General features: G+C 38.4%; 2 protein-coding genes and 1 long non-coding RNA gene across 4 annotated transcripts in view; 2 read left to right on the top strand and 1 right to left on the bottom strand.

Moving 5' to 3' along the window:
• LOC118599318 overlaps positions 1-894 on the top strand; it is a 5,402-nt gene extending 4,508 nt beyond the window's left edge. Inside the window, exon 2 of the long non-coding RNA XR_004948622.1 lies at positions 609-894. This is a non-coding gene — a long non-coding RNA (uncharacterized LOC118599318). The remainder of the gene's footprint in view (positions 1-608) is intronic.
• The window catches only part of ehmt2 (euchromatic histone-lysine N-methyltransferase 2), a 21,285-nt gene extending 2,803 nt beyond the window's left edge, over positions 1-18,482 (bottom strand). The window contains exons 1-26 of one of the 2 annotated variants that reach the window (XM_024298251.1): positions 18,345-18,482; positions 17,369-17,438; positions 17,141-17,296; positions 16,175-16,407; positions 16,022-16,100; positions 15,861-15,934; positions 15,655-15,774; positions 15,499-15,549; positions 13,861-13,975; positions 13,105-13,188; positions 11,606-11,742; positions 11,391-11,534; positions 9,806-10,116; positions 9,494-9,733; positions 8,654-8,736; positions 6,534-6,640; positions 6,332-6,454; positions 6,166-6,267; positions 4,713-4,817; positions 3,689-3,843; positions 2,370-2,537; positions 2,149-2,293; positions 2,002-2,079; positions 576-691; positions 286-372; positions 123-201 (exon numbers count right to left, since the gene is read on the bottom strand). In XM_024298251.1, the coding sequence (XP_024154019.1) occupies positions 123-201; positions 286-372; positions 576-691; positions 2,002-2,079; positions 2,149-2,293; positions 2,370-2,537; positions 3,689-3,843; positions 4,713-4,817; positions 6,166-6,267; positions 6,332-6,454; positions 6,534-6,640; positions 8,654-8,736; positions 9,494-9,733; positions 9,806-10,116; positions 11,391-11,534; positions 11,606-11,742; positions 13,105-13,188; positions 13,861-13,975; positions 15,499-15,549; positions 15,655-15,774; positions 15,861-15,934; positions 16,022-16,100; positions 16,175-16,407; positions 17,141-17,296; positions 17,369-17,438; positions 18,345-18,371 (3,189 nt within the window). In that variant the 5' untranslated portion in view covers positions 18,372-18,482. Of the gene's footprint in view, positions 1-122; positions 202-285; positions 373-575; positions 692-2,001; positions 2,080-2,148; positions 2,294-2,369; positions 2,538-3,688; positions 3,844-4,712; positions 4,818-6,165; positions 6,268-6,331; positions 6,455-6,533; positions 6,641-8,653; positions 8,737-9,493; positions 9,734-9,805; positions 10,117-11,390; positions 11,535-11,605; positions 11,743-13,104; positions 13,192-13,860; positions 13,976-15,498; positions 15,550-15,654; positions 15,775-15,860; positions 15,935-16,021; positions 16,101-16,174; positions 16,408-17,140; positions 17,297-17,368; positions 17,439-18,344 lie in introns of both variants that reach the window. The other variant, XM_024298250.1, reaches the window with a different exon arrangement.
• A 115-nt stretch (positions 18,483-18,597) lies between these two features.
• The window catches only part of LOC112162483 (zinc finger and BTB domain-containing protein 12), a 7,788-nt gene continuing 1,893 nt past the window's right edge, over positions 18,598-24,492 (top strand). Inside the window, exons 1-4 of the mRNA XM_024298254.1 lie at positions 18,598-18,726; positions 21,272-21,480; positions 21,558-21,752; positions 21,828-22,016. Coding sequence (XP_024154022.1) covers positions 21,277-21,480; positions 21,558-21,752; positions 21,828-22,016 — 588 coding nt within the window. The 5' untranslated portion in view covers positions 18,598-18,726; positions 21,272-21,276. The remainder of the gene's footprint in view (positions 18,727-21,271; positions 21,481-21,557; positions 21,753-21,827; positions 22,017-24,492) is intronic.

The following is a 24,492-nucleotide window of genomic DNA, read 5'->3' on the forward strand; positions in this document are numbered from 1 at the left end:
AAAAAAAAAAAAAAAAAAATCTGATAGAGATAAGATTTCTTTTCAGAACCTCTCCTATTCAGCTGCTCTTAACATCTTGAATCCAAATTTTGTTTGACACCTGACCACATTTCTGTATTCACCTTGTTATCCAGGTCGAACAGGTAGGAGTCGTCTTCTCGTACGTCGGCTTCAGCGTCAGAAATCAGCTCTCCAACGTACCTGCGTGTAAACCAGACGGAGGTGACTTTCTGAAACGCCGTTCTCTCTGCGTAAACGAAGAAGACTCAAAGGACGGCGACGCACTCGCAGATGAAGCTTCCCTGGGGGATGTCCTGCAGGGCTCGGACCCCCCAGCCCATCTTCTCGGTTCTGTAGAGCTGCAGTCGGACTCTGAGGGGAAAGCAGAGGATGGACAATCCAAAACTCTTCTTTAGCAGGAAGTTTTCCTTCAATGAAAACATCGTTGGTCTGCAGTGTTGTGGTAGAGTCAGATTGGAGGATCGTAGATCCAAACACCAAACTGAGCTCCTAGAATCAGGAGCACTAGATGACACACGCAGGAGTTTTCCGTCGCACTGATGCGTCTCACGTACTTGATGCCGGCCTGAACCACTCTGTTCTTGCAGCTGCGGTAACAGGAGCACGCCATGTTGCACTCAAAGATGAGCGGAGGTTCGATTTTGTTGAACTCCTGAAGGAGCCGCTGGTCCTGAGGAGAGAAGAGCAACGTCAGCTGGAAGGAGATTCTGATGTTCTTCTCTGGATGGACTACATCTACGGTGGCCCGGGAGCTTTTGTGGAGTGTGGAAATTCAAGTTTCTGTGTCAAGTTTCAAGTTTAAATTATATTAAATTCTCAAAAAGAACTAAGAGATTAAAACAATTAAAGGTTGAAAGTTGGAATAACATCTTATCTCTTTAGACTCCATCTCAAAGCTCTCATCATTTTAAGAATGCTCTCTAATCTCATTTCAAATACACTTTTTTAATGTATTTTTTGACTATCCAATGTTCCTACTTTTGTTGTTTAATGGTACTTTAAATAGTATTTATTTTATGCAATATATAATTTATATTTTTTTTTAAATCACACAGTTTCTATTTGTGTTTAAACTTTGAGTTTTATTTATGCATCATTTTTAGGGCTGGGTTGATAAAATAGATGTAAAAAAAGTAGAGATTGATCTAGAACAAAATGCTAAAGTCTGCTAGCTTGATGCTAACGTATAATGGAATTTCCTATAAGAAAGTTAATGCTAACGCTCGGTCGACCTAAACATACATTTCTAACTAAATGAACATCTTTATATGAATTTTCCAAACTCTTCTAAGGAAATATTTTTAAAGTAACCATTTGTGGTCTAAAACAGTTCCTCATTCTTTCTTCTTCTGGAATAATAATACTATAGCATGATCGCCACCTAGTGGCCAAACTGAAACACCCTCCAGGAGAAGCAGAACAATTCTCCATGTAACACTGTATTCTAGTAACAATCTCATTATTATTTCACTAATACATTTTACAGTATGTTTCAGATTAATATGAAAATCATCAAAAATATATATAGATTGTTAATGTATTTCTAAACTAATGTGTCTAAATGTGTAAACTATGTAAACTCAAAACTTGATTGAATTGAGAAAAACAAATCTGAATTAAATCGGTTTAGGGTCTCGAATCAAATCAGTTGTGGAAATTATTATCGATACCCAGCAGTAATCATTTAACATGTTGGGTGAAGCAGGTTGGAAGGGTTGAATGCATCGTTTTAAGTCTGTAAAGCATTTACTGTTGTATAAAACATGCTTTATAAATAAAGTTTAATTTGATTAGATAAAAAAAACTCTTCATCTTTGATGAAGTCAGGATTCCTTATTTTCCAGTCACTTTTGGTGGAATTTTCCCATTGTTCCCCAAAGCAGGAGAGTCCAAGATAACATCGGGTCATTAATAATAAAATTAAATGATCTGGAGGGCCGGATCCGGCCCCCGGGCCGTGACTCTGACACGTGTGTTTACCTTGTCGTACCAGCACCGGATGCTGAGCTGTCCACAGAGACAGTTGCTGGAGGAGCAGTCGTCAGAGCAGCTGCAGTGCTGCAACAGAAACGGCGTCGGTTTGAGTCCACTCTCGTCCAGAACCTCCAGAACCGGACGAGTACCGACCTGTAAGTGCGTGATGTTCCGGTCGATGTTCATGGCCGACGTTTCACAGTTCTCTGAGACGTATTTGTAGTCGGACGGGCAGCCCTCCTCGTCCACTCCGTTCACGCAGGGGATGGGCACGTTCTCGTAGCCTTGGGCGATGTCCCTAAAGAAACGTTCATAAAAGTTTATAACACTTTCACGCTTACGGTGTCGGGAACAAAGAATAAAAAAAGAAGTACCGGCATATTATCCGCTCAGTCCGGAGGAGACGGTTTGTTATTCCTCGTCGTAGTTTCCTGTTGATCTGGAGCGACACCCACACTGGGGTGTCGGTTCGGGCGAGGGTCAGCGGCGTGTCTCCTTCTTTGTTCATGACGTCGATGTCTGCACCTCTGCTGAGGAACAACCTGCAGGAAAACACACTTTAAGTTTACTAAAGTCATGAGGGGGAGTTGCAGGTGTTACCCATCCCCCTCCTGACCGGGCGCCACACGCCCCTCACCCACTCCCTCTGCCAAAAGCCGGAAAATTCATGAAAAAACCCACATTTTTTCAAAATTGAAGCTTTTATCTCCATAGCAACCATTTTATTTTTTGGTCATCAGGCCATGATGGACAGATCTATGCTATTTTCAGAAGAATCAGAATAAGTCAATTTTTGGATTTCCTTGGTAACCGAGGTTTTCTTTGTTCACCACACCCACATTCCTCCTGTCAGACCCTCCAGGATTTCGCGGCAGATATTTACAAGAATCTGGCTACAGAGAAAAAAATATGGCACCCGAAAATTAATATCCGCAATAAAAATATTGTCTTAAGCTTTCGGCCTTTTCCCCTTTTTGCCATTCTTTTTTTTACACTTTGTTAGATCAGCTGATTGTAACTGTTTTTTTTCTCTCTGTCACTTTGTCATTCAAAGGTGTAAAAGCTGAGAGTTTTGAAAAGGTTTTAAAATATCAGTTTGAAAGGGTTTTCTAAAGTTTAGGGCATTTCCGCTTACGCAACCGGTATAAGTTCCGATTTCCGCTTCCGGCCACAGATTGATTCTGATGCCGTCAGAGAACGAGATCCCGACTACGAGCGGCTGAAATGAGTTTCCTCTGGAGGGTGTCTGGGCGCTCCCTTAGAGAAAGGGTGAGAAGATCGGAGTAGAGCCGCTTCTCCTCCCCATTGAGAGGAGCCAGTTGAAGTGGCTCGGGCATCTGGTCCGGATGTCTCCTGGACGCCTCCCTGGAGAGGTGTTCCGGGCATGTCCCACCGGGCGGAGGCCCCGGGGAAGACCCAGGACACGCTGGAGAGACTATGCTTCTCGGCTGGTCTGGGAACGCTTTGGGGTCCCTGCTTAGACTGCTGCCCCTATGAGTGGAAGAAGATGGATGGATGGCCACAAAATGGCCGCCAAACTGTAGGTCCTGTGGCCATCCCATAATAGCTTCAAAACTTCCTTTGGGGGGTTTGGGGTTGTTCTCTATGTCATAACTTCGGTATGTGGAGGGGAGTAAATGTTGTGTTCACGTAAGACAGAAGAACGGTTTGTGGCTCGCCGCCGTCGACTCACGTCACACAGTCCTGGTAGCCCTCCCTGGCAGCGATGTGCAGCGGCGTGTCGCCGTGAATGTTAACGGAGGAGAGAGAGCAGCCGGAATTCAGCACCATCTCGGCGATATCCACACTTCCTGCGTACGCCGCCCAGTGGAGACAAACGTTCAGCTCCTGGAAAAACATTTTTATTTATCGCTTAATTCAGTCGAAACAGAAGCAGATCCGTGTTTGGTAATCATTAGAGAAAGAAATAAGGTGGAATCTGGACGAAAACATCATTTATTTGGATTGAAAATGAATTTATTTATTCTAAAACAGAACGTTTGGGAGTTTTTGTTTCTAAAAAACACATGAACATCAGAAAAACAACAAATCTTACAACATCACATGAATGCAGAAATAACCTTCTGCACCAAAGCAAAAGTCAATATATCTGTAGTGTGCCATCTATAGGGAGATTCCAGAATTACAGGGGAATAGAACACTAGTAAGGGTTATTATTATGATTTATTCCAGTTTGGTGAGGTAGATTAAGTAGTTTGTTCACTTTCCACTTTCTGCTGGTTTAAATTAATCAATAAACTTGTAAGAACTCAGTGGTTCAGTCTGATCGTCAAAGAAATGCTGGTTACCCAACGATGAGATACAGTCAACAAGATTATTAACAAAACAATTCACTTAAATTATCTCATTTTCTAAATTCAAAGCTTATTTTGAAGAAAAAGTAGGAAAATATGACATTAAGAGAGGAAAAAAATTGGTAAATAGTCAAAGAAAGAGCCTTAATTAGCTTAAAACTGCTAGCATGTAGAAAAGATAGAAATGTATAAAAGATGAAGAAAAACCAGAAAGAATAAATAATTAATTGCAGAGAATTATTCAATATAAAAAAAATAAGGAACTTGTTTTTTATTTAATGAAATAAACCTAAAGATAAACACAAATATAGTGAGGAAAAAAACTGAAATCACAAAAAAAACAAGTAATTAAAGTAGAAAGAAGGACAGATTGTTAGGCAGACGTTGGCGGTCAGAACCGACCTTATCCGTGATGGACACGTCTGCTCCTCGGTTCAGCAGAGCCTTGATCACCTCCACATGTTTGTGCTCTGCAGCCCAGATGATGGGTGTCCAGCCCCCGTTGTCCTGAAAGAACCAAACACGAGCATCTAAAACACATGTGTCAAAGTCAAGGCCCGGGGGCCGGATCCGGCCCTCCAGATCATTTTATTTTGTTGTTAATGACCCGATGTTATCTTGTTCTCATTTCTAACTTGTTTCATTTTGACAAAATATATTTTTATGGAGAGTAAAATATTGAAAGTTATTTAAGTTGATTTATTCTGGAATAATATTCCTGCCTTTTTATCATTCATAATTATGTAAAAAAGTTACAGTTTTAATGTTTTAAAAATTGGCATTCTGATAAGAGTTGGAGTTTAGCTAATATTTCAGCTACATGCTAACTGTTTCAGCTAATTAAGCCTTTTTTCTGTTTTTTAGGCTATTTCGGAGTTTAGCTTACATTGCAGCAACATGCTAGCTGTTTGAGCTAATTTAGGCTTTTTTTGTTCTGTTTTTAATGCCATTTTGGAGTTTAGCTAATATTTCATCTACATGCTAGCAGTTTTGGTTAACCTAAGCTTTTTTTGTTTTAGGTTAATTTGGGATTTAGCTAATATGTTAGCTGGCTATCAGCCTCAACGTTTTCAGCAATCAATTTCAGCATCTTCAGCTATCACTACTATCATCTTCAGCGTCCAAATTCAGCTTCATCATTAGCATTATCACAGGTTATTCTACACATCTAGTTCATAATTGGGTTAAAAAAGCTACGGTTTTAAAGTTTTAAAAATGTAGTTTTAGATTGTTCAATAAATGTTCTGCCCGCGACCTAAGGTGTGTTTTGGATTTTGCCCCCTCGTGCGATTGAGTTTGACATCCCTGATCTAAAGCTAAACTGTGCAACTTTATTTATAAGGCAAACATTAACAGTTCTGTGGGGACGCTGTAAACATCTGCTGGATTGTAGTTAAACCAAGACGATCTTAATGATGTTTTCATCCAATTTTTAAGGTAATAAAGTTTGACGAATGACTGTATATGAGAACTGGACTGAAAGACTCCTCCCTCCTGATGTTCCAAACAGGAAGTGGCTCCAAGAATCCAAAATCCCATAGAAATGTGTCAAATTAACCATTCTTGTTCTTGATAAACTTAATTTTTTATGTACTGACCAATCAGATGCCTCAATAAAAGTAGGTGGAGCTCCAACGTTCAAAACATTTGATTGACAGATTTCGTGTAGCTCCAACATGCTCATATCTGATTGGTGAGAGTGGTTGCCATAGAAACGGTGACTCAGACTGACTCAAACCAATCGCTGCTCACTGATGCTTAAAGATGTTTACTTACTTACATCTTTAGAATGAAAAGTGGCGAGTGAATTGACTTAGATGTTTACAGCACATCTACACTAAGCTCCTCCCCTCACCTGTGCGTTCACGTCCACCTGCCCCGTCTCCAGAAGCATGTTGACGATTTCCAGGTTCCCCATCTTGGCTGCGTGGTGAAGGCCGGTGTATCCGTCATCCTCCTAATGATAAACACGCGTGAGAAGCGGTCGGCCTCAAAACGTGCGTTCGAGTCCCGGCACTCACGACGTGATAGACGCACGCTCCGCTCTGGACCAGGTAGCGAGCCACCTCCACGTGGTTGTTGATGACGGCCTCCAGCAGAGGAGTCCTCATTTCTTTGTCCTTGGCGTCCACGTTGGCGCCAGCCTGTCACAGCGTACATCACTTCAGACACCGACCCGGAGGGTGAGGAGGAGGAGACACTCGGGACCGCCGCTCGCCTCACCTGTATCAGCATGTAGCAGATCTCCAGCAAGCCTCTCTGAGCTGCAGCGTGTAGAGCGGAGCGCCGATTCTGGGAGTCCGGCTGGTACGTGGGATCAATTCCCTCCACTGGAAGCACAGATGGAGGACGACGTTTATTAGTGCTGTCAGGCGATCATTTTTCATTTATTTCATTTCATTTTCTTCTAAAAATAGTTCAACTCACTTTTGAGCTGCGTCTAAAACTGTATTCTGTTGCTACACTTTTTAAATCACACCTTCATTTACTTAGATTTAAAAAAACAAAACCATCTTAAAAATATGTTCATTATACATGAACTTCACAGAAGTTTAGGTGACTTTGGACCTTCTCTAGTGACTAAACCAGTGCGAGTGGAGAGTCAGGAAACGGGCGCAGAGGAACGAAGTTTCTTACCCAGAAAACATGGCAGAAAAAAAGAAAACCTGTCATTTTAAGAAAAAGTGAAAGGGTTTCCGAAATCTAATTTCTAGGGATAATAACTGATGAAAAATGAAGCTGGAAGAAACACAAAATATAGTAATAACAATTAATAAATAGAGATTAAGGCCAATAAAATAAAATAAGGCACTTGTTTTTTTCTAATTAATTAATTGCGATTAACGTGATGTTTCTTTTTACATCATATATACAGTCGGTGTAAAAGTTCAAGTTCAACAATAAAAAGTGACAACAATAGATTCATCAAGGATTCTACTAAATCAGAGGTCTGCAACCTGCGACTCCAGAACCACATGTGGCTCTTATCTCTCCATGGTGGCTCTCTGGCTGAAGAAAAAAATAAAATAATAGTAATTTTCAAAAAATTTCGAGTTTAGCTTCTGTTTTAGCAACATGGTAACATTTTTTGCTAGCTTGTTGTCTACTGGGGTTTTTAACCTAATTTAAAGTTTAGCTTCTATTTTAGCAACATGCTAATGTTTCTGACTAATTTAGTTTAGTGATTAATTTTATGCCAACTTGGAGTTTAGCTAATATTTTAGCAAAATGCAGATGTTTTCAGCTAAATTGTTATCTACTCAAGTTTTTTGGGGATAATTTAGAATTAGCTTATATTTTAGCAACATGCTAATGTTTTGACTTATTTAGTCTACTAAGGAATTTTAGGCCATTTTGGAGTTAAGCTGAGCAACGAGCTAACATTTTTTTTTGGGTAATTTGGCCTCTAATGAGTTTTTTTTATGCTAATTTGGAGTATAGACAATTTCTGGCAACATGCTAACATTTTTTTTACTATTTTGTTATCTACTGGTGTTTTTAGGCTAATTTAGAGTTTAGCTTTTATTTTAGCAACATGCTAACATTTATGGCTGACTTCATTTACTGAGGAATTTTTTGCTAATTTGAAGTTCAGCTAGTAATTAAGCAACAAGCTACTTTTTCGCTAATTTGGCCTCTACTAAAGGTAAAAGGTAAAAACAAAAAAAACTTTGAGACGTGATAGTTTCTTTTTATATTTTTGCTTTTGTTCGTACCAAAAATACTTCACATAATTCACATTTACTAAAAAGTAAAAAACAATGAGAATGTCATGAATGTCAATTTTCATAAAGGCTAAAGTAAGTCCAGTAACCCTAACCCAAAGACTGATTACATTTCCAACATGCTAATAAAGAGTCAAAAAGATTTTTTTCTGCAGCGGATGCTTTAGTGTTTGGAGCTTTTTTAGCATCAAACTGATTTTATTTTGACTTTTGAATGAATGAATGAAATGGTTTATTTCAAGCAGGCACATAAAATAAAATCATCAATCACAAGTTGATCACCTGAAAGGGAGAGGAAGCGGACTTGTATAATCCCACCCCGGTTCGACCTTACCATTTTCTTTACATGAATTATCAACTTTCAAATCCATTTTTAGCATCAGGTAGAATCAACTCTGTGTAGATCCAAGTGGACGGCATCGGTGTAGCCAAAATACTGCTTTTATTTTGGAAGATGTCTCACTGTCTAAAATAAAAGCCAGTCCAGTTGACTGGTAATTAAGTTTCATTATTATGTAAAATGACAAATTTAAAAATATTTATGTTTTACTAAAATTTTTTGGTGTTTTTTTGTTTTAATTTACAAGAATTTGGTTAGAAAAAGAGGGAAAAACTCACTGAGCATCAGCAGAACTCTCTGTCCCTCCCCTTGCTTGGCGGCTGGATAGAGCTGTCGGGGGTGAAACCTCAACTTCTTCCTCCTGTGGAATCAAACCAAAAAGTTCTCATTTTATTCTGAAAATGTTAATCTGTGCTTTTGATTTCCTGCTTTTGAGCATTTGGAATTGAGAATTTAAACAACTTTCTGAGTGAGCTCTTAGCAAATGTCCCTTAAATCTGAATATCACGAGGATAACAGGCGTATTTTCTGAACAATGAGAAAACGTTTATATTTCTGTTTACATCTGCAGATGGTAAATTAATGTTGCCTTGTTTGTTTTGTGCTTTTTATTTGACAGCATCTTTGTTTTTGTGCAGGTGGAGCAAATCACAAGACCCATTATGACTCTTTAAAGGATTTTTAAATGGAAAAAATGATTAAATATTGGTATATTCAGGAAAAAAAATACCTTTTACATTTTATCTGACCAATTTAAAGTTATCCTGGTTAACTTACATAAACCGTTTTGCAAAACCACTGATTTCTGCAGGATTTGAGCTTAAATGAAGACGGTTAATTATAAGAAGTGTAAAAACATGAAATATGCAGAATAATTTCACTATAGTGTGTATTTGAGAACATTATGGTTCAATATTTTATAAAAATAAAATTCAAATAAAATGTGTATACGGTATTTGTACAAAATATTTTTCACATTTTTTTAATTAAAATTTAGTTTTTGTCATTTGTCCAAAAATAAAAAAAAATGACTTAATTAACTGTTTTCAATTATTTTAAAAATTATTTTACGACTGTGAATGTAGTTTGACTACATTAAATAAATCTAAAACTCAAACCTCTCCGAGTCCTGTGTCAGAATTGCTTTCTGCAGCGCCGCCCTGCTGGGTCCAGGTGGAAGTGCGCTCGGACAGACCGGCTTCCCGTTGGGCATGCAGAGCGACGGCCCCACGCTGTCCACTCCCTCCTCTCCTGGAGGGGTGGTGGCGGCAGTGACGGTCGCAGTGGCGGCGGTGGCCACCGACTGCGGCGGCTGCTCCACCGTCAGCGTGAACAAGCCGTGGCTTTGCATCCGAGCGCTGAGGGAGGAAAAAAAAAAAACGCCGTTAGAGAAATCACATCTAAACAAGCATAAAGTTATCCAAACTCACCTAACGGGTCTTTCCGGCATCTTCCCATCCTGCGTGCCTCCGGTGGAGGCGTTGAGGGAGGGGCCTGAGGGGGCGGCGGGGGGCAGCGACGGCGTGGTGGTGGAGGAGGCGGACATAGTGACGACGGTGGCGGCGGAGCTGGAGGAGGGGAGGGTGATCTCCTGAGCTTCCGAGGCGTCTTCCCCGCAGTGGGGGCAGAAGATCATGCCGCCGCCGTTGGCCCGGCTCCGCCCGCTGCTCAGCACGGTCACACAGCCGCGGTGGAAGCGGTGCGCGATGCGCTGGTCGGGACAGCACTCCAGAAACGTGCCCTAAAACGGAGATTAGAGGACGAATCACGACCGGGTTTTAGTTAAGAAAACATCCTGTGATGTTGGAAAATACGGAAAGATAAAAACAGGATTAAGGAGAGGAAAAAAATGAAAATAAAAACATGAAAAAAGATTTTCTATATTTCTTTGATCTTGAAATTAGATCTCAAGGAATTTCTTGTCAAAAACTCACATTTCCTGCAGAAACGCATCTGTGAAGACTGAAAATTTAGACTGGAAGATGCTAAATTATGTTAAAATACTAAAAAGTTCATTTATAAAAAAACAATTCTAGTTAAAAATAAAGACATTTTAATATTGCAAATATTAGAATTAGAAATTGCTTCTTTTGCATAATTATTGCTATTTAAAACAAACTACATCTGCTAAAGATGATAAATAATCAAAATGTTCAGAAAAACCAACAAAACTTTATAAAATGCCCCAAAAATACCTTAAATCACGTGTCAAGGTCAAGGCCCGGGGGCCGGATCCGGCCCTCCAGATCATTTTATTTTATTGTTATTAATGTTATCTTGTGCTCATTCCTAACTTGTATAATTTTTACAAAATATATTTTTATGGAGAGTAAAATATTGAAAGTTATTTAAGGTTTAAGTTGATTTATTCTGGAATAATATTCATGACTTTTTATTATTCATAATTATGTTAAAAAGTTACAGTTCTAAAGTTATAAAAATCGACATTCTGCTAATTTTGACTATTTTGGCATTTACTATGTTTTTTAGGCTATTTTAGAATTTAGCTAATATGTCATGCGAGCTATTTTGGCTAATTTAGGCATTTTTTAAGTTTCTTAGACTATCTTTTAGTTAGGGTAATACATGCAGCTGTTATGGCTAATTTAGGCTTTTTTTTCAATTTTCTTGGGCTATTTTGAAGTTTAGCTATTTTTTTCAGCTACGTTCTAGCTGTTTTGGCTTGCCCAAGTTTTTCTTTTTTTTCATTTTTTAGGCTAATTTGGCATTTAGCTGATATTTTAGCGTTTTTAGCTATCAATTTCAGCATCTTCAGCGGCCAAATTCAGCTTACAGCATTCACACTAGCATTATTGCAGATAATATCTAGTTATAATTATGTTAAAAAGTTATGTTTTTTTTTAGTTTTAAAAATATAGTTTTAGAGCTTTCAATAAATGTTTATATAATTGATTTCAAAACAAAATTGATATTTGACCCTTTACCCTATTTTACAGATTGATTCCTACCTCAACGCTAATAAACCAAATACTGATGATGTTATTATACACTTACTGCTATGCAGAAGTACCCACAGCCCGGACAGCAGTGGTGTTTGACCATGTGTGAGCGATGGACGTCGCAGAGCACCATGAGGGACACCCGGCTGGATGGTCGCATGGTCTCGCCTTTCACCGTCCAGCTGGTGCACGCTCGCAGCTGAAACAGGAAAATTCTTAATGGCTTTTATTAATTGTGATTATTTAGGAGACAAAGGCTGGCTCCCTGACCTCTCCGTTGATACTCTCCGTGGCCATGCACTGTCTGCTGACGCGCTGGCTCGTGCCGTCGATCCGAGGAGCTTCCATCCGGCAGCTGCAGAGAGGAAGCTCCTCCAGGCGCTCCGTGTCGCCGGCGTCGCTTCCGTCTGCAGGGAAGAGGGGCGAGAACCCACGAGATCTGAACATTCATCCACACGGAACCTTTTGATCAGTGTGCAAATCACAAGTACAAACCGATCCGTCTCTTCAATTTGTCATTGATTTTCATCTTGCGGCCGCGTCCAGGGAGGTTGGCTACTGTCCCGTGGGTCTTGAACTTCCGAATAATGTAAGCCACTGTATTCACAGGAACTTCTAGCTGCTTAGAGATGGCCTTATAGCCTTTACCTTTAAGGTGTTCATCTACGATTTTTTTTCGGAAGCCCTGGGACAATTCTCTCCTTGGCTTTCGGTTCTCCATGTTCAGTGTGGGACACACCTTCTCACCAAACAGCAGAATGACTACTTGTCTCCCTTTACATAGGCAGACTGACTGATTATGAGTTTGGAAACACCTGTGATGTCAATTAAAGGACACACCTGAGTTAACCATGTCACTCTGGTCAAATAGTTTTCAATCTTTCATTGAGGTACCATCATTTTTGTCCAGGCCTGTTTCATTAGTTTGTTTTTTTAAATAATTATGTTAATTAACAATTCAAAAGTGATGGCTGATTTTGATTGTTTAATTTTCGAAACATTTGTATTTATTGTTACTTTTGTAAGTTTCGAGTGATTTCAGTGAGAATTGTGGGTTTGTCCTTCTTTAACTGAGGGGTACCAACACTTTTGTCCACGTGTGTTCATCGTTTTTTTAATATCAAAATCCCAAACAAATGAAAGCACTGGGGTTTTATGACCTGCATTAACTACCCACCCTTGCTGCAGGGTTACCCCCTATGACCCCCCCTCACTGGCTGAGCAGCTGCTACAGGCCGTTCGCTCACCGCTCCTCCCCCATAGACAAGTTCATTTAAAAAAAATAACTTTTTTCAAAATGGCGGCTTTTCTGTTGGTTTATCTCCATAGCAACCATTTTGTTTTTTGGTCGCCTGGGGCTGTCGAACACCTCTATGTCATTTTTAGAAGAATCGGCAAAAGTAATTTTTTAGATTTCCATAGCAACAGAGGTTTTTTGTTAACCACGCCCACATTCCCAATATGTTCATTTTGGGTGTCATATTGTTTTGTTCACCTTGAGCAAACGATTCATTAAACTAACATTTAATAATATTCAAGTAAATAAATGTGCGATAAATAGATGAACTTAATTTCTACAACTTTTGATTCCAATGTTTTTACCAGGTATATCCCAATGATGCTCGAGGATTTAGGAGGTGATAAATTGAAATCCCTTTCTGAAGCTGGTAAAAAGGTGATTTTTTCTTTTTTCTTTTTGAGAATTCAAGATGGCGGCCTCTTACAGAGGTCAAAGGTCAACAACATTTTGGTTGTGGACAGAAACCCACCAGGAGGAGGAGAAAGAGTCAGACTGTCAGCAGCTGCGATGTCCAGGTCACCCAAAGGAACCTCGGTGTATTCATCGGCTCGTTCTTCTGAGGACAGAACAGCATAAAACGGAGAAATAACCCACAAATACTTTCTACAGGGAATGGAATTCCCCTCTGCTTTTAATTCCGAATAATGATCAATAAATATGCATCTCGAAGATATTTTTAAGGTTTAGTGGGACAGGAAATCTGGTTTTACATTAGTTTCTTGCTTCAAAGACCCACTCTGATGAAAAATGTGTTTTTTTTAACATGTTCTAGTGGCATTTTTCTGATGATGGAAGACAAATATAAAGAAAATTAAGATTAAAATTGGAATTATGAGTATTTATTCTTTCAAATCGTTGTGAATCAGGAGCAGACGAAGAAATGCAGTTTGAAAAAGATCGTATTTGTGATGTGGAAAATAAGCTGAGCTCTAAACTCTCAGCAACGAGGAGGAGAGGGGAAAGGGGGCGGGGTTGCTTATCACCATTGGTCCCGCCCACAACTCAGAGGTGAATTTCTAATGAACTCCTGCCACTCTACAGAAACTATGTCTTAGAAAACTACGTTTTCTTTTGGCTAAAACTGCATAAATATAATTAAAGTAGATCAATAGACGATCAAAGAGGGACTTTAAAGGTTTAGTGAAACTGGAAACTCATCATAACTGAAGTTTTACAGGAATAAGGACTTCAAATGAATCCACTCCGAGCAGATCCGACCGCTCACCTTCTTCTGTCTCCACCAGGTCAACAGAACTTCTCTTCCTGCCCCGACCTGACAGCGACCACGAAGACTCCTCGCCCTCATTCCGGACACTTTTTAGTGTTTCAGACTCCAAACCCTGAAAGACACAAATAGTTAAAGTCAACAAAAGCAAAAAAAAAAAAGTGAATTTAATTAACCAGTAACTTTAAGAACTTTGTGGACTTTTAAAGTTTGCAGTTTGACCCAGAAATATCTTTGAGAATGAGATTTAATTATGTAAATTTGTTCCACCTGTTGTGGGAAACTGAACCTGCAAGTATCAGAAAAGAGTAAAAATCTACTAAACTGATCCAAACGTTGTCATTGAAGCCATAACTTAACCTGGCTTAAATATAAACTGCAAACCTGGAATGTAAAAGACGTTGAGACTTCATGAAAACTACGATCTTTTATCTCTGTGTCAGATCGCCAACATAAAGATTACAAACATGATTAAATCTGATGTTTTTAACTGTTAGACTCAGAAATGTTTCATCCAAACTCGTCGGGGGTTCTGGATTTTAACGTTTCCAACACTGTTGATATGTTTATGACATAGACTGTGTGTTCCTGAAATACAATATTAACATTAAAAAAACAAAAAAGATCATTAAGAAGCATCAATTTTAAATCACTATGGAGCCTTGGACATTACATTAAAAAAAATAATTATAGATTAGTCATTATACATTAATCATTTGTGGAAAAAAATTAGAGTTTATTCACATTTTGTTGGCACAAGTCAGCATTTTATGGCCTGAATTTAGGATTTGTGGCCACAAATGAGCATATTATTTGCATTTCATGTTAGAGTTTTTGTGCTCACTAATTAATATTAGTATAATTTACTAATTTGTGGCCAAAAAATTGTAATTTGTGTTCACTAAATGCTATTTTTTCCTATACAAGCCTAATTTAAGTGGACTAAAAGGTAATTTTTTGCCTTTCTGTGCACTAAATGCTTATTTGTACCTACAAAATACTGATTTGTGTACACACAATGCTAATCTGCGTGCACTAAACGCTAATTTGTGGCGACAAAATGCTATTTCTGCACAGAAAATATTCATTTGTGTGCACTACATGCCAATTTTTTGCCTTCAAAACATTAATTTTTGTGTAAAAATGCTCATTTGGGTCTAAATAAAACAATTTGTGCCTACAATAAGCTATAAAAAGGCCAATTTTTGCACACTAGACAGTAATAATTTGCGTTTTTTGCCTATAAGACACTGATTTGTATGTGCTAAATGCTATTTTTTCCATTTTGTCCACTAAGTACTCATTTGTCCCCATTAAAAAAAATTAATTGTTCCCACAAAATGCTGTAAAATGCTAATTTGTGCAAACAAAATACCTATCTGAGTTCCCTAAATGCTAATTTTTATGCCTACAAAACACTAATTTGCGTGCACTGAATGCTAATTTGTGCTTTCAAATTACAAATTTGTGCCCACTAATCATTTATTTGTGGAAACCGTTTTTCTTTTGTTTGGTTTTTTAATGTAATTTTCAGGGTTTCATACTTTACAGATGCAGCAATATGTAAATGTTGCATTAAAAACAAAATTGTTAGTATTTATTGAGGAATCGATCAGGTTTGCAGTAAAGTTTACTCACGTGATCCTCAGTTTCACTCACTCGCTCACTCACATCGACTCCATTTTGAAACTGATCGAAAAAGAAAACAACAAAAAAGATTTCATGAATACAGAGAAAACAGATTTTTACAGATTTAGAGGACAAGGTTTGAAAAAGAGCATCAAAGTTCCGCACGTTTCCAGAATCTTGTGTGGATGGAGTGGAGCTCTGGCTCCGTTCTCCTCCTTCATCCCCGCTCTTCCTTTTGCTTTTCATCAAAGCAGTTTCTGCCTTTTTATGAAACAACGTCTCGTCCTGCATTTCAAAACAACAACACGATTAAACCACCAATAAAAAAAAACAAAGACTTGATTTAGGAAGAGAGGAAGCTGCAAACTCACAGTTTGAGAATGATCTGGAATGTTTTCACATCTGCTGTCTGATAAATGACCCAGCTTCCTCTTTTTTAAGACCACTATAAAGAAACATTAATGTAACGAAGTGTGTGAGTTTATCTAACTCGATCTAAATACAAGTTTATGAGTGTTTTAATGTTACTGACCGCTTTCAGGGTCAGAAATGAGGCGTGGAGATCCTGATGGAGTCTGGGATGCTGAAGCAGCTTCACCAAAACCAACGTGCTAAAAAAATGACATAAAAACAGAAACAAAGTCTAAAAATGTTCCAAAAATAATCAAACCTTTAGATCTTTTACCTGCGGTTTGCTCATGGTCTTGCGGGCCCGGTGGATCTTAGGTGGGCCAGGAGAAACAGACGGGGAGGCAGAAGTGGAGGCGGTGGAAGGAGAGGAGGATGGAGCAAGCGGAGGAGAAGATTTACTCCCAGACGGGCTACAAACACTCATCTTGGCTCGACCGGGAGACAAGGTTAAAGACGCAGAGGACGCCAGCGATGAAGACGGCGAGGAAAGAGACTTGGCAGCGTGTCCTGTGAGACAAACGAGAAAAACTATTTGTATTCTTGCTTTTAATTAATGGATAATTATCTATTTATCTCTTAAAGAAATAATATTTTAAAAGTATTAAAAGTTTGTAGGAAGTTAACTATCGATGCAAATATACATTAAACCACTTCTGCTCCAAAATTGTCTTAATTAAGAATCAACTTGAAAGCAAAAACACAAGAAAATCTTGTTTTTCATAGCTGGAAATAAATTAAGACATCAAAGGGTTAATATCAAAATTACAAAATAATTTTCAAGAAAAAATATTTTATTTTAATCTATTAAAATAGAGATTAATTCCATAACAAAGGGTAAAATGTCAATTTTGTTTTAAAGTTAAGTTTATAATTTCATACATTTGTCATTTAGGGTATTTTGGGGACCATTTTAAAGATTTTAGTCATTTTTTCTGGACATTTTGATTCTTTTTCAGCTTTGTCAGACATCCTTTCTTGTTTATAATAGCAATAATAATGCAAAATAAGCAAATTCTAATATTTGAAATATTAAAGTGTCTTCAGTTTTCAACTAGAATTTTTTTTTTAGAAATGAACTTTTTAGTGTTTCATCATAAGTTTGCATCTTCCAATCTAAGTTTTTAGCCTTCAAAGAGTGCATTTCTGACGTTTTTGACAAGTTAAATAAATTCTTTGAGATCTAGTTTCAAGATCAAAGCAATATAGGAAGCAGATGAAATCAGGAGAAAGAAATTCTCACCTGCAGCAGGTTTGTTTGATGCTGCATGGATCAGCGTATCTTCTTCTTCTGCAACACTGCCACTGTCGCTCTGCGTTTGGCATGAGAGCAGTTTCTGCACCGCCCCAGTGGGCGTCGCCTTCTCAGCATCATCTGGCGTGGGGAGATCATCATCCTCTGGAATAAACACAAACATGAGTCTCAAAAGAACAGTCGCAAAAAACAAAAACAATGAAGTTGTAAACGTACCTTTGCTTTCTTGACTTGTTCTTGCTATAGAGTCTTTGGGGGATTCTGTGTCGTCAGTTTTAGAGTCATCCTATCAAAGAAAAGACCAAAAAAGAGATTTTCAGAAACTGGAACCGTGCATTTACTGCACTTTATCATGGCTTGGTTCATTCTGATTGAGCAAATATAGCTAAAATATTTCAAATAGCAAGAAAAAAAAAAGTTTTTTATACCACTATGAAACTCATTAATAACAAATATTTTTAAATAAATGTATTTTCACCACATGAATTAAGGTTTTGCACTCAAATCTCTGCTGATGATGGCAACCTGCTTTATTTGCTTCACTTCCAGCAAGAAATTAAAACAAAAACTTCTCGTGATGCACAAAATGTATCTAAAAACAAACAAACAAACATACAAAATCGCACCAATTTTCATCATTCTATTCAAACCCCAGCTCCTGACTGATGCTCTCTGTAAGATTCCCCGTTGCCATGTCAACCATCCCATAACAGGATCTTACTAGATGTGTCTTTCACACAAATATAGACACAATAACCATTTGTGAAATATGTTTCTTATACACAAGTGAATTTCCATGCCCTTGCTTTTGTTATTTTTAACGATGAATGGTTATTTTAGCGTATAAAACAAGAAACACACTCTTCTATGTATTCTAAAATACATTAAAATGATAAATATAAACAAATAAATGAATTACAGGGTTGAAATATGAAGCAAATAGTCATAAATGTGTGTCAAATGTAAGAATTAATGTTGCCTAAATGCTCATTTATAACTATTTCATGCTAGCACTGCTAGCATCCCAGCACTGCTTACAAGACAATAATTCGTATCTAGACATAAATAAATACACTAACGATGTGCAGGACTCGTGAGTTTTGCTATTTTAAGTAAATTGGTGCTCATATAATTCTATAAATAGAGAAGAAAAGCGTAAAAAAGGCTCGTAAAGCCGTTTCGCGGTAGCTACCTTTGTCGTTGAGTGGGACGCCGACATGTTTCCCGAAGGACGTCGATGAACGTGCTGCGTCACAGCTCCAGCCACGCCCCCCTCCGAAGCACACTGATTCCGAATCACTGATCAGGAATCAGCGTACGTGCTCGTGGCTCGTGGCCGTTTTCCATTGAAAGTTGCGCGTGGAAACCGATTCGAAGTCGGTTTAGTTTGTGGAACTCTGGATTTGTGGTTGATTGGGATGATTGTTGACTCCCTACGGGAACACGAGGCCACAAAGTAAACAGAAATCGAGGGGAGCTGCACAGGCTACGAGATGTTGTCAGCAGTGTGCCTTCGGAGTTAATTCTTCTGCTTTTTGGAAAGCTTACAAATCACCGAACAGAACGAGACAAAGGTAAGTGTAAAAATAAGCACAAAGTTTCCCCAAAATTGCGATTCTTTTGGTTCTGTGGCTGGGAACTGATCATCTTTGGATCGGACCGTAGATTTCAGGCACGAGCGTTTTAGTTTTTAGCTAACCCTAGCTAACAGTCGAGGATGTTAGCTAGTTGAAGACAAAACAAACGAATATAATGTGTTTTCTTTGTTTTTTTATTTTCTTTTTATAAAAAAACAATTCATCTAAGTTTAGTTAACACATTTGACGTGGACTGAATTTCTTAATTGTCCTAAATCTTCTTTTACTCTGAGATACGTTAGCTAGCTTGACTCTTTAACCTTTCTTTTCAAAGCTAACAACTTTGAATCGCAAATCATGATGTTACACGTGATGCAAAATTAACTGTTTTATTACACTTTTATTATTACATTTGGTAAGTAATAATACATGCTTCTCGTGTTATTAATTTACAATTTTCCCTTTAAGTTTGGCATTTCAGTTTTTTTTCTTTCAAATCAAACTTTATTTATAAAGAACTTTACATACTACGTGCTATAGAAGGCACACGCACAAAAAATAAATACAGAGACAGGTAGATATGTGTTAATGTCTGGGAAATTAGCCTTTACATGTGTCTGTTTTTGTCACATGAACTTAAGTGACTTCTCTTGGGTTTCAGATGTCTGCCTTTGCAGCCAAATTACATTCTTCTGGTAGCGATTTCCACAAACTTATTGGTAATGTTTGACCATTTCTGTGAAGCCAGACACAGAGGACATGGAATGAGAAGACGCAGCTTTTTGGGTTTGGTTGTAATTCATCCCAAAGGTGATGTTGAGTTGAGGTCAGGACTTTGTGCAGAGCAGAGACTCAGCTTTTCATGCAGTCATGTTGCAACAGGAAGGGGCTGTCCTCATAGGCTTGGAATTGTCCGTGTCGCTCGGTATGTTGAAGTATTAGGGAAGAACGTTTGCTGGAACAAAGGGGGCCAAACCCAGCTGCTGAGAAACAGCCCACATACTGACAAATGCAGGTCTCCTGACAATTTCCAAACGTAACTCATTCATCAGATTGAGAAGTTATTGCACCTGCCAATGTATAGTTTGAGTGAAGCTACTCAGCTTATTCCATGAAGCTTTTTTCCTCAGATCTTCAGGTAATCTGAAGGCCTCTGGAGGTCTGTCGGTCACACACGACCTCCTCTATGTCAGGGTTCGGCAACCTTTAACAGTAAAAGAGCCATTTGGACTCGTTTTCTACTGATCAAAACCTAAAAAGATCAGTATAGTCTTACTTTAGCCTTTAAGAAATTTGGATTTGCATTCAACACCGTCTTTTTTTAAAATAATAAAATGATTTTTTTTTCTATTTTTTGGCACAAACTAAATCAAAAATATAAGAAGAACCTAGCATCTCTCAAAATTGTATTTATTTATTTTTTACTTATTTTCAAAATAAGAGATGCTATGTGCAAAATAGGATCATCTCTTGTGCAACATAAGATACTATGTGCTTTTAACTCATAAAAGATCAAACTTTGTACCAAAGTTTTTCTTTGCATATAAAATCTGTTCATTCTGGAGGTGAGTTGAGCAAACAAGACGTCTTCAGGTCAACAGGATGTAAAAATCTACATAGTTTATCATCTATGTGAACCTCAGACATCAATTTATACATTTAATTCATCTAAATTTAATACATTCTAATTAAGTAATCATTGTGTTTAAAAAAAATACTAGTTTATTTCTCTTTTATATAAATTTTTTCTTTTTTTTCCCCTCTTTGTCCTCAGCAGTCTTACACTGTTGGGTTTTGTTATTTTAGTTTAAGTTTGGTAGTCTTGCAGGCTTTGTTTATTTGTTTTCTTTATGTAGTTTTGGTTAGAGGGAGCTGCTGACTCTGGGTCAGCAGTCTCCATCACTTTATGTTTAGCCACAACGGAGAGATAAAAGAGCCGCATGTGGATCTGGAGCTGCAGGTTGCAGACTTCTGATGTGTGTGGCTCACCACTTTGTCACTGAGCTGTTGTTGTTGTTGTTTCCACTCAGTTCTACATTGTTGTAAAACTACTAGCAGATGACTGTGAAATATTTAGTCATGAGGAAATTTCACAACTGGACAAGTTGCATATGCTGCATTCTATTTCTTTGGATTCACTGACATCCTGGAAGTGGAATTTTTTTTTGTGGAAACTATTTGCATGACGGATTTTTATTTTTTAATTATTTAAAATGTGCATTTCATTTGAAGAAGTAAGCAAATACTTCTGGCATATTCTTATACAGATGTAATGTTTTTCAGATACTGTCATTGTTTATTTAAAGCTCCTAGCCTATATATCTTTGGAGTTTATTTAAAAAGTGTTATATGTTCTATGAAATACTGGTATATTTTAAAATGATCAACAACAATAATTAGTCATAGCTCATCTAAACTCAGTGGTTAAAGGTAATTATTACCTATTCAAAAGTAGTTTATTGATCCAGACAGATCTTAGATATCATGACCTTAAATATCATTTGTTCATATAATCCGATGACATTTCTGGTTTTCCGTGCAGGTAAGATGGAGACGGTGTGCTTCCGTTTACCTGGTCACGGGGACACCACCCTGAAGCACATGAACTCCCTCAGGTGTCGCCAGCACTTCTGTGACATCACCATCATGGCCAACAACAACCAGACGTTTCGAGGCCATAAGGTTGTGCTCGCTGCGTGTTCTCCCTTCTTAAGAGACCAGTTTCTTCTCAACCCGTCGCCGAAGCTTCAGGTGAACAGAAACGCAGGTAAAAGCGTCATCTGGTCGCCCCAGTTCAGAAAAAAACCCGCTCTGTTTCTGTTTAACAGGTTTCGATGCTGTACAGCTCCTCGGTGGTGTGCGATCTGCTGCAGTCGTGCTACACGGGCTTCCTGCAGTTCAGCTCCGAGGAAATCGTCAGCTACCTGACCGCCGCCAGCTACTTTCAGATGGAGCACATCGTGGAGCTCTGCCGCGGAGCGCTGGAGAAATACGTGCAGCTGAAGAGCCGCGGGTCACAGAAGGTCAGCTGGGAGGTCAATGAAAACGGGCGCTTTTCCCGGTCAAACGCCAAGCCGTTTGTTTCTGTGTTTGTGTAGATGATGGCGGGGGAGGAGGGCGTGAGCCGACAGGTGATCATCAGTGGAAGCATTCACTCCGTCGCATCGTCTCCTCCCGCTCCGCCGTCCCCCGTGCTCCTGCAGACCCCTGAGGGAGACGAGTCCAGCAAATCGGCTCAGGGCAGCATTCGTCACCATGACGACAGTCTGGACCACGCTTGCATTAAGGTGACTTTTCAACGTTTGTACCGTTAATCCAGTCGCAAGAAAATAGTGCTGCCACAAACGATTATTTTAATAGCCAACTGATTATTTTTTCCAATTAGTCAATTAATCATAATCATGCACAAAGTGGATGTAAAGCACACGTCCTAACCATTATTAGCTTTAAAGTAACTAAAAATAAAGGCATTGAAGATGATAGTTTATCAAACTTTTAGTGAATCGTGCAGCCTCTGTTTTTTTTTTAGTTTCTGGTATTAAAACTAGATTAAAATGGAAAAGTTGCATTACCTGTGATAACGCTAGTGTGAATGCTTTTGGCTGAAAATAGAGACACTCTATTCTAGATTTGAGCGTCATTAAGCGTCATCAACAGTTGTGTTGCTTTAGCTTCTTTTTCTTGCGTCTCGATGCTCAAGTCGCTTCATTTTCCGGAGACCTCGCATTCCCCACATTCCTTTTGTAAACGAAATCAGCTACACCCACTCATAAACAGCCACTGTCGTCATGGTAACTCATCATTATCATGGTAAAAGAAAGTCAGTAGAAACTCTCAAAGCAGACGCTTCAAAGCAGCTCCGAGATGTTGATATTTGATGCTGTTTAGATGAAAAGGTGCTGTAAAAAGTGGACTTTCTTTCAAATAATTGTATTAATTAATTGACCTGTTTACACGTTTTTTAAAGTATTTACAAATGACTGCATCCCAACATTCTGTGGTGGAAACAAGAAATCTCCGATCACTTTTCAACCACAGATAAAGCATCAATCGCTTCAGAAACGGGTCGAAAGTTGTTTTTTTTTTTTAAGGTTTTCTGCCTCAGTGACCATAATTATCTCAGAGAGAATTCTCAGAAGCTAAAATGACTCCAGGAACACAGAACCAGAGCGCCATGTGAAGACCTGCTGACACCACCCGACTCAGTAAAGTCAGATCTCATGAAACGCTTTGAAACAGACGAACGAAATCAGAACGAAATACGCATCTATATGACGACTTATTGAGGATTTAAACTGATACTCAGAGGGCGGGTTTTTGGAAGGTGTGTCTTTTTTAGAAAATAACAGCGTTTTCTGATGAAATCTGCACTCGACCAGAAAATCCTGACTGGGAAAGTCGAACAAGTTCATGACCTCAGCGCGGATGTGCAGCAGACCAAACGAACCTGCAGGTCCACCTCTGAGTTTCCCAGAAAACATGTCAAAATCTCCACTAGAGTGATGGGATGCGACCTTGTTCATTAAAACAAACGTCCACTTTTCAAGTTGAGCCGCTAAAGAGGCTGAATTTGATTCCAGGAAAGGTGAGGAGAGTTCTGTTCTAACCAGACAGGCTCAGTTACAGTTATGGCCCCACCGACTGGCACAACCAGTTCGGTTTGGGGGGGATATCCTTTTTTCCTCATTTGTCCCAGACAGGTTCAGGCAGGTTTTACCACTCAAAATTTGACTTTTTGTAAAATCTTTTCACATTAGAACTTGGTGATATTCCCAAAATATAAAGTTCAAAATTTGATTTTCAATTTTAATATTTTTTTTGTGCCTGCTTTTATTTTCTTAAACAAAAATTACAAACGATAGAATATATTTTACTTTATAATTTTCTTTGAAAAGTGACTTTAACACAAAGTGCTTCCTGTTTGCTTTTTCTCTGCCTCTCTTTTCCTAAAGCGCAAACGGATTATTTCCGTTTAGTTTATTTTCTGATCCTGAAGGAAGTTTTATTTTGAAATTCTGTTCACAACATCTGTCTTGGTCACGTGACTTAAAGCGGCTACCTGTGTGGCTAAGACAGTAGCCCAAAGATAACAAAAACCAAACAATAAAACCTATTTAGAAAGTTTCTTCAGGGAGAAAAGATCCAATGACGAAACCGAAGAAGAACTTTAGAACTTCAGAGAACAATAAATCTGCTGTTATGGACAAAACCAGGAGTCTTCTCCTAATGATAATGTTTACTCGTAAACATTCAAGAGGCGTATCTCATGTTGAACAGTGAGTACTATGATCCAATACTAATTTTGAGTCAATTGATCACATGACCTGGAAGCCATTGAGCTAAAACGCTAAAATTAACACGTAAAAATTCATTAAAAATAGTAATAGTTTTTAAATTTAAAATCAAGAGGCGCATCTCATGTAGAGAGGTGAGTGCTATGATCTAATACTTATTTTGAATAAATTGGTCGCGTGATCTGAAAGCTATTGAGCTAAAATGCTAATTGAAATTTTGAATTTTTATACCTAAAAATAGCATTTTCGCTCAATAGCCTCCAGGTCATGTGATCAATTGAGTTAAAATATTGGATTTTACTATGAACCAAAGTATTGAATCATAGTATTCATCTCGCTATGAGATACACCTCTTGATTTTAAGATGGCATTCTGTTAGCTTTTTGGACTATTTTGGCATTTATTAAGGTTTTTTAGGCTATTTTGGAGTTAGCTAATATTTCAGCTACATGTTAACTGTTTTGGCTAA

Source organism: Oryzias melastigma, linkage group LG11 (assembly GCF_002922805.2).
Source record: "Oryzias melastigma strain HK-1 linkage group LG11, ASM292280v2, whole genome shotgun sequence".
In the NCBI taxonomy this organism is placed as follows: Eukaryota; Metazoa; Chordata; class Actinopteri; order Beloniformes; family Adrianichthyidae; genus Oryzias; species Oryzias melastigma.